Below are 8,931 nucleotides of genomic sequence, written 5' to 3' on the forward strand. Positions count from 1 at the left end.
GGAAGCAGGAAGCTGAGCTTAGGTTATGGATATCAGTGGATTTTGTGAAATACAGACATTATCTGTATTCATCTGTGTACAAGGAAACAAGAGAGCAGCATAACAAACAGGGGAATTTACCATCACTCAGCTGGTGTCTGCTGCCTTCAAGATGGCCACCAATAAAGCACTCATTATATTAGTATTTTCCTTTAAACATTTACAAATAAATACTTTGAATGGTTGGTAAAAAGTTGCTATGTATGTCTGCACTGGTACTTACAGTATTCTAAAGCAGCCACTTGTTGTAGTGAATGCTGTGTGTCCTCCTCAGCGCGCTCTCTGACTATATGAACAGTTTTAAATAAATATATACACACATTTCTTCAACAGAAGAAAGGAAGCCTGCTGTGAGCTCTTTATGTGCCATTCTTCTGCTCCCACTCCTGCAAAACATTCAGTCATTCAGTTTATATGTTGAGCATCTGACTACATCAGGTATTGTTTACCATTTTGTGCAAACAGGACAAACTGAAGAAATACTTGTAATGTGTTGCACGTTTTGTTAAGTTTTGACTTTAATGAGGCTCCTTTATGTGACACATCATACACAGAAAAACAAGCATTCACACTCACCTACGGGCAATTTAGAGTCACCAACTGAGACACAGTTCATGAAATTATACATCACACTGAGTACAGGCTCGCCTAGGACTATGTGCTCAGCCCACTCCTGTTCACCTCCCTGACAGCCAGGTTTAGCTCCAATCACATCATTAAATCATCAGATGATGCTGCTGTAGTCAGTCTCATCACTAACAATGACGACACACTGTACAGAAAAGAGGTGGAGCAGCTGACCAGGTGGTGTGACAACAACCTCACCTTGAATGTGGAGATGATCTTGGACTTTAGGAGAGGCAGCAGTGAGCAGGCTGCTGATGACACCACCTAGACTATCAACACCATGCTCTCATCAAGAAAGCCCCCACTTCCTGCAGATGCTGACAACCTTCTACAGAGGGACAACAGAAAACATCACCATCTGCTACGGCAGCTACAGACTCCCTGTAGAGAGTAGTGAGGGCAGCAGAGAAGATCACTGTATATAAGCAGTGTGGGGAAGATTACTTTAGAAATGTAATTGGTTACAATTACAAGTTACCCTGTTAAAAATGTAATAGTAGTGTAACTATTTCAATTACTTTATGAAAGTAATGTAACTAATTACATTTGATTATATTTCAATTGCTTTTTATTTTAAATGAATGCTCTCAACTGTTCCATATTGACATTTTAAAACCTTGCAGCAGTAGCCTTTATAGGTAAAATCTAAAACAGTCACAGCTGTAAAGAACACACTACATCAAACCTAATCACAATGTGCAAAACCTGTCTGTGTCCTCCTGAAGTCAATCACCATCTCTCTGGTCTTGTCAACATTAAGCAGCAGGTGATTTCCTCCAGCCCACTCCACAAATCTGTCCACCAGCCTCCTGTACTCCTCCTCCTGTCCACTTATACATCCAGCAACTGCAGAGTCGTCAGAAAACTTCTGTAAGTGAAATGACTGAGTTGACTGAAAGTGTATAAGGTGGACAGGAATAGACAGTGCCCGTGGGGCTCCCACAACACTCATCACCATATCAGACAGGACACTACCCAGCCGGACGAACTGTGGCCTGTCTGTTGGGTAATCGGTGATCCAGAAGACAGTGGACCAACCAGCACGATGAGCACATGAGCATCAACAAAACACACATTCCCTTATCTGATAAGCTGACAGTCAGTCTGAATGAAGACGGTCATTATATGTACATGTTCCACTCAGTTCTACCGATGATATTATTTCATATTTCAGAGCTCCTCTCTCTGTCTCTTCCTGTCTTTGTGGAAGACTTTCCCATCAGGCTGTTCTCTCCACTTCAGGGTGACTCCAGTCACTCCTTTCTCTTTCAGTGTGTCCTGGAGCTGCAACACACACACACACATAAGGACAAGTATTTTATTCCTGTATAGCTGAACGAGCCTGTCTTGGATCTATTACTGATTTACCTTTTTCAGGAGTTCTGCTCTTACAGTGGTGTTGTTCATATTCACAGAGGGGTGGTCAATCTTCATCGTCGTCTTCACCACATGTTTCTTCACTGGTTCTGGAGGAATGAGCAGAGACATAATATACTGCTGGTACGCATGACCATTTATCTTCTGTTTATTGTTACATTGTTTAAAAACATATAGAATGTATATGATATCCACTGTAGGTCCGTTCTCTGATTTTACTGCAGGACAGTGAAGTACTCACCGCTGTAACAGATAAATGGTAATGTCCTTTCACAGGACAGAAACCTCCACCTTCCTGATCTATGCATTGATGCTGCGCCACAGATGACTTCCATGGAGCCGAGTAGGTTTTCGAGGGTGTCCAAGTGGCTGAAGAAGAAGCTGCTCCCATCAGACCAGAAAAAGTTAGGATCTCTAAATAAGCCAATCCATGCCCACTGCCCACTTGGCACCAAGTTCTGGACTCTTTGTTTCTCTGTGACATTCCTCACAGTAGCTAGGTCTCTGAAGTTCTCCCTGCAGTATCTCTGACCACTGGACCAACTCATTCATTGATTCACATAAACAAAGTCAGGATCCAGCTGTGTTCCTGTATTAAGAGGGTGAGGGTGGTGAGGGGAAGCTGACTTAACAATCTGTATTTCAAAATAAAGTTAGGTTGAAGTAAATGCTTCATAGTATTACCTCTGTCACAGATAAATGTGTATGATTTTGTGCACACTTCATCCCACCATCCTTGTTGGCCTCCAGCATTCACACAAAACTGATCTTTATAAAAGTCTGGTTCAGAATCAGATGTCTCCCAGGCTCTGAATTCAGCCCCGCTCCCATTGAAGCCATCTGACCACCTCCAGTCTACTTTACTGTACAAACCAATCCAGACCTCAGACAGCTGAACTTTGGATGTCGTCATAAAAACCATCAGCTCTTCACTATTTTCAATGGTGGCCAGGTCTGTGTACATCTGTTGCAGTGTTTCTGAGCTTCAGTCCATGTCTTATTATAAGGAACAAAGTAGTACTGACGGAGACGGCAGGCGGAGAAGCGCCATCCTGTGAGAGACAAACAAGTACATCAACAACTAACTACAAATACAATAACCCTGCTATATAATTCACTGGCACAGTAGAAACTGCAGGATCCACTCCATCGTGTGTGTGTGTGGGGTTCCCATCAGTGAAAACTTTTATTGCTGTTCCCATGCAAATATATTTCCACAAGTGTCACAGAGTATTGACACTAAATGAGCTCTGAGACATTCTTTGTAATGCAGTTTGAATGTAGAGCAGGAAGCAGGAAGCTGAGCTAAACTTATGGAAATCTGTGGGAGGTCAGCAGAAAAGATCACATCCAGCACCTTGTCAATACCTGTGCTGACCTTTGACCTTTCAATCTATCCTTTAAATCATGGCTTTAATGTGTGTTTTGTTTTTTTTTAGAATAGTGATTAGACTGTGAATTATGTGTGTTGAAGATTTCATTAATTTGCTTTCATATGCTGAAGTGACAATATATCATCATACTGTACTGTACTCAACTATACTATCCTATAGTATAGTTGAGTACAGCAGTGCCACCTAGACTTCAGAGACTAGGAACTCTATATTTATAATATATTTTTCATCATATATTATATAATGCTTCATATAACAGTGAGCAGTGCATAATTATCAAAGCACATAAATTGATACAATTCTGATCAAGCAGCACTGTACAAGAAGGGCCAGAGGTGGCTCTACCTTCTGAGGAGACTGCAGTCTTTTGCCTGAAGACCTTCTATGACTCTGTGGTGGCATCAGTCATTCTGTACAGTGTGGTCTGCTAGAACAGCAGCATCACTGAGAGGGAGAGGAAGAAGCTGGACAAAGTGATCAGGAAGTCCAGCTCTGTCCTGGGCTGTTCTCTGGACTCAGTGCTGGAGGTGGGTGATAGGAGGGTCCTGAAAAAACTGACATCCATGCTGGATAACGAGTCCCACCCCCTGCACGACGCCCTGTCAGCACTGCAGAGCAGCTTCAGTGACAGGTCTTTCCTTTCTGCTGCTGTCAGACTGTTCAACAAACGCTCCTGATCATGTGCAATATTTCTACACAGCATTGTACAATAACAGATGTATTTATGTAGTTGCTGGATGCACTGTGTATAGTCTACAAACCACTGATACCTCCACTCCTTTGTGTAATATCTGCAAAATCTTCTATTTTATATCTTTTGCTATTTTTACTACTGCTACATCTGCACTGTTGCAACAATGCAGTTTCCCTATTGTGCGACAAATAAAGGTTTTCTTATTCTTATTAACAATGCATTTTCTTTCTCTTCTTAATAATTCATCATCACAAGTGACACATCACATTAAAAGCAGGCAGCTAATAGTTTCAGAAACAACATCCTTTAAAAGAAGACCACATTTTAAATGTTCAAATTCATTCAAAGGAGGTCTCCACTGCAAGCTCCAAGCTCCCGAACAAATCTAAACAGTCACAGCTCTAAAGAACACACTAAATCAAACCTAATAATCCACTTAATTACACACTGTAAGCTGCTGTATAAATATATATATAGATAAATATACATACAAGAAACATCAACAATATGAGAAAAACAACAAGGTGCCTGTGCTGTGTGACATTCAGATCATCTGTTTGACAGTCACTTCCTACCTGCCCACCTTTCACCTTGACCTTTGACCTTGTTTTTCACACTGAACCTGATGAGTTCTCTGGAAAAATGAGTTTCTATGATGATGTTAGTTCATATTTCAGAGCTCCTTCTTCTGTCTTTTCCTCTCTTTGTGGAAGAATTTCCCATCAGGCTGTTCTCTCCACTTCAGGGTGACTCCAGTCACTCCTTTCTCTATCAGTCTGTCCTGGAGCTGCAGCACAAACAGTAACAGGAAGATAAATTAGTGACTGAACATCAAATGAGCTGCATGTTTTTCTGACATGTTTCATTATAACATACATCCAGACATCAAACAAACAGGTCATGTGTGTTTGTAGCAGCTTCAGCAGTGGAACACTGACACAACAACACTGCCACCTTCTGGTCAAACTGATAATTACAACATTAGTCTGATTGAACCAGCATGCTGTTGTTAAGACAGTTCTGACACTGCAGAGCCTCTATGTACACTTTGAAGACAGAAAGAAAGAAAGAGTTTGCAGACTGACCTTTTTCAGGAGCTCTGCTTTAGCAGCAGGTTCGTTCAGATCCACAGAGTCCTCTGACTTTATCCTCACCTGAACCACTTCAAACACAGGAGAGACAAAAACTGACTGTGAGTTTGTTGTTGTTTTAAAGGTGTGACCTCACAACTGTAACAACATACCTTTTTTATGAAGCTTTTCTTTTACAGGTGTCTCTGTCAGGTTGCTGTAACAGGCAAATGGTAGTCTGATGTTATTGTTCAGTAACGTCCATCTTCCTGATTTCTGCAGCTGTGCAGCACCATACAATGGAAAGGAAGTGCCACATATGTCTGGAATATCATCCCAGTATCTGAATAGAGATTTGCTGCCATCACTCCAGTAAAGATAAGGATAGTAGATATAGCCAGTCCATGCTCTCTTTCCACTCGGCACCAAATGATAATCACCCCAGAGGTTCATCAGATTCATTAAGTTCTCCTTGCAGTACCTCCAAGCTGAGAACCAGCTCATTGATTCATTCACAAAAATATTCGAGTTTGATTCTGTAGTTTGAATGCAAAATAAAAGTGCTAAAATGCAAAGTTAGCCACACACACACAGAGTGAAGTCATGATCAGCGCCAAAGTACTGTCAGTCATCCATTACATAAAATATCACTGAGGTGAAGATATCACCATTGTTTTTGAACATTATGATCAATACAGGCAAACACCAGCGGCACCGACAAACTGCCTCTATATCCCCATCCGACCAGGATGAGCAGGAGAGAACGGGGAATGTGAACATATCACAACTGATTTGAAGGATTTGTGTCATTTGGCGACTCAGTGTGAAGCACATTACTTAGAAGTTATTTTCATCTGAGAGGACAGTTATCCAGATTAAAAATGTTTTAAGTAGAAGTTGAATATTTCCTATATAAAAGTGTGCTAACTGCTACCAGATCACATGATTTCAAAGATCCTCAGCGGACTTCACACCAACCACAGCACCTACAAATGTGACTAGGTGGTTCAAACTTTCTGTACTTCATGATCACCTGACACCAAATCCATCCTATAAAAGAAGACACAGTCACATCTTGTCTTTTGAAGCATGCGGAGAGGTGCTTTTTATTGGTTTAAATGGTTGTATTAAAACAACATACAAAGCAGAAGTATAATGTTTGGTTCTGGTAAATAATTCAGTGTAAACACAGTCATTTTGAATATATAGCTACACATGGAGGAAGCAACCTGAGGAGTTGATCTAGTACTTTACCAGCAATGAGAAATAACCAGAAACCCACACTGAGCACTTGCATGTTTGTAAATCTAGGCCTGAACCTGAACTCTGTGGAGTCTGGACTCACATAAACTGTTGTGTGATTTTGGTTAATTTTTATTTTGATGATCATGTCTCAGTCAGAGCTCCTTCTTCTGTCTTTGTCTCTCTTTGTGGAAGACTTTCCCATCAGGCTGTTCTCTCCACTTCAGGGTGACTCCAGTCACTCCTTTCAGTGTGTCCTGGAGCTGCAACACACATAAGGACACGTATTTTATTCCTGTATAGCTGAACGAGCCTGTCTTGGATCTATCAATGATTTACCTTTTTCAGGAGTTCTGCTCCTACAGTGGTGTTGTTCATATCCACAGAGGGGAGGCCAATCTTCATCGTCGTCTTCACCACATGTTTCTTCACTGGTTCTGGAGGAATGAGCAGAGACATCACTTTAATATACTGCTGGTACGAATTACTATTTATCTCCTGTTTATTGTTACATTGTTTAAAAACACATAGAATGTATATGATATCCACTGTAGGTCTGTTCTCTGATTTTACTGCAGGTCAGTGAAGTACTCACCGCTGTAACAGATAAATGGTAAAGTCCTTTCACAGGACAGAAACCTCCACCTTCCTGTTCTATCCATTGATGCTGCGCCACAGATGACTTCCATGGAGCCAATTAGGTTTTCGAGGGAGTCCCAGTGGCTGAAGAAGAAGCTGCTCCCATCAGACCAGAAAAAGTTAGGATCTCTAAATAAGCCAATCCATGCCCACTCCCCACTTGGCACCAAGTTCTGGACTCTTTGTTTCTCTGTGACATTCCTCACAGTAGCTAGGTCTCTGAAGTTCTCCCTGCAGTATATCTGAGCACTGGACCAATTCCTTGATTGATTCACATAAACAAAGTCAGGATCCAGCCGTGTTCCTGTATTAGGACGGTGGGGGTGGTGAGGGGAAGCTGACTTAACAATGTGTATTTCAACATAAAGTTAAGTTGAAGTAAATGCTTAATTTTCTTACCTCTGTCACAGACAAATGTGTACTCTATCGCACACCTATCATCCCACCATCCTTGTTGGCCTCGAGCATTCACACAGAACTGATCTGTATAAAAGTCTGGTTCAGAATCAGATGTCTGCCAGGCTCTGAATTCAGCCCCGCTCCCATTGAAGCCATCTGACCACCTCCAGTCTACTTTACTGTACAAACCAATCCAGACCTCAGACAGCTGAACTTTGGATGTCTTCATAAAAACCATCAGCTCTTCACTATTTTCAATGGTGGCCAGGTCTGTGTACGTCTGTCTGCAGTGTTTCTGAGCTTCAGTCCATGTCTTATTATAAGGAACAAAGTAGTACTGACGGAGACGGCAGGCGGAGAAGCGCCATCCTGTGAGAGACAAACAAGTACATCAACAACTAACTACAAATACAATAACCCTGCTATATAATTCACTGACCTGAGAGGCACAGTAGAAACAGCAGGATCCACTCCATCGTGTGTGTGTGTTTGTGTGTGTGGTGTTCCTATCAGTGAAAACAACTTTTATTGCTGTTCCCATGCAAATTTATTCCCACATACAGTGACACATACAGTTCCACAGTACTGACACAAAGAGAGCTCTGAGAGATTCTTTGTAACTGGGTGAAACCACATACACTAGGATAATAACAGCAAAAAAGTGTATTTGTTGCAATTATGTAAAGTTCTTCTTCTGTAAATGTGTGAAATGTACTGTTGACCCCCTTCAGAGTGGACTGACTAGAAGAAAACACATTCCATTTGAAAAACAGAGACTTTTCCCTTCGTTTGTGCCTTTCATCTACACATAAACAGAGTTTTCGCCTCTGAAAACGAATCTTTATATAAACTCCGGCAAAAGTGGAGATTTTGGAAAACACCATATTCACGTTTGAATGTCAACTGACAAAAACAGAGAAATATGGAGTTTGCTGCAGTCTGCGACCTTTTTTTGTGTAGTATGGCTGCCAGAGCAGGCTGTAGTCTAGTAATGGAAGCATTCCTGGAAGTGTTTGCATTTCTGTTGGTGTTAGCACTTTTTATGTGTTTGCATTTGCAAATGTAGCTCCTCTTACTGTGTAGAGGAGCAGAGACATGTCTCCAGGTTCAGCAATTTTGTAACAACCTCTGACACAAAGAGCCAGACTGAGTCAAAGAGGCTTCTGATTGGCTGGCATGGCTTTCTCCTTCTTCCTACACCTAAGACGGCACAATGTTATTTAGGAAAAGGGAGGGAAGGAAATATTTGTTTTTCAACATATCCGGCTATGTGTAAACGGGGTCTCAGTATGTGCTTCTCTCTTCACTCCTCATCAGATTGTCTTGTGTGTTTTGCGCCGAGCGTTTTCTAGTGTATGACTGAGCCTGTTGTTTGGATTTTGTTGTCTTTGACTAGTCCTATTGTACTTTTGCTTGTGTGAATTGCCTTCCAGTTTTTTTACCGAGTCCC

At 41.5% G+C, this 8,931-nt stretch overlaps 1 protein-coding gene across 2 annotated transcripts; it reads right to left on the reverse strand.

Moving 5' to 3' along the window:
- Positions 1–6,279: 6,279 nt before the first annotated feature.
- LOC114451001 (C-type mannose receptor 2-like) lies at positions 6,280–7,963 on the reverse strand. 2 transcript variants are annotated; one of them, XM_028429499.1, is made up of 5 exons: positions 7,921–7,963; positions 7,482–7,850; positions 7,039–7,386; positions 6,783–6,880; positions 6,280–6,706 (listed from the first exon to the last, which is right to left on the reverse strand). In XM_028429499.1, the coding sequence occupies exons 1-5, from the start codon at positions 7,955–7,957 to the stop codon at positions 6,599–6,601; spliced, it is 960 nt and encodes a 319-aa protein (XP_028285300.1). In that variant the 5' UTR covers positions 7,958–7,963; the 3' UTR covers positions 6,280–6,598. The 2 variants fall into 2 exon arrangements, with proteins under 2 accessions (XP_028285300.1, XP_028285301.1); XM_028429500.1 differs by lacking the exon at positions 7,039–7,386.
- Positions 7,964–8,931: the final 968 nt, after the last annotated feature.

Source organism: Parambassis ranga, chromosome 18 (genome assembly GCF_900634625.1).
Source record: "Parambassis ranga chromosome 18, fParRan2.1, whole genome shotgun sequence".
NCBI lineage: Eukaryota > Metazoa > Chordata > Actinopteri > Ambassidae > Parambassis > Parambassis ranga.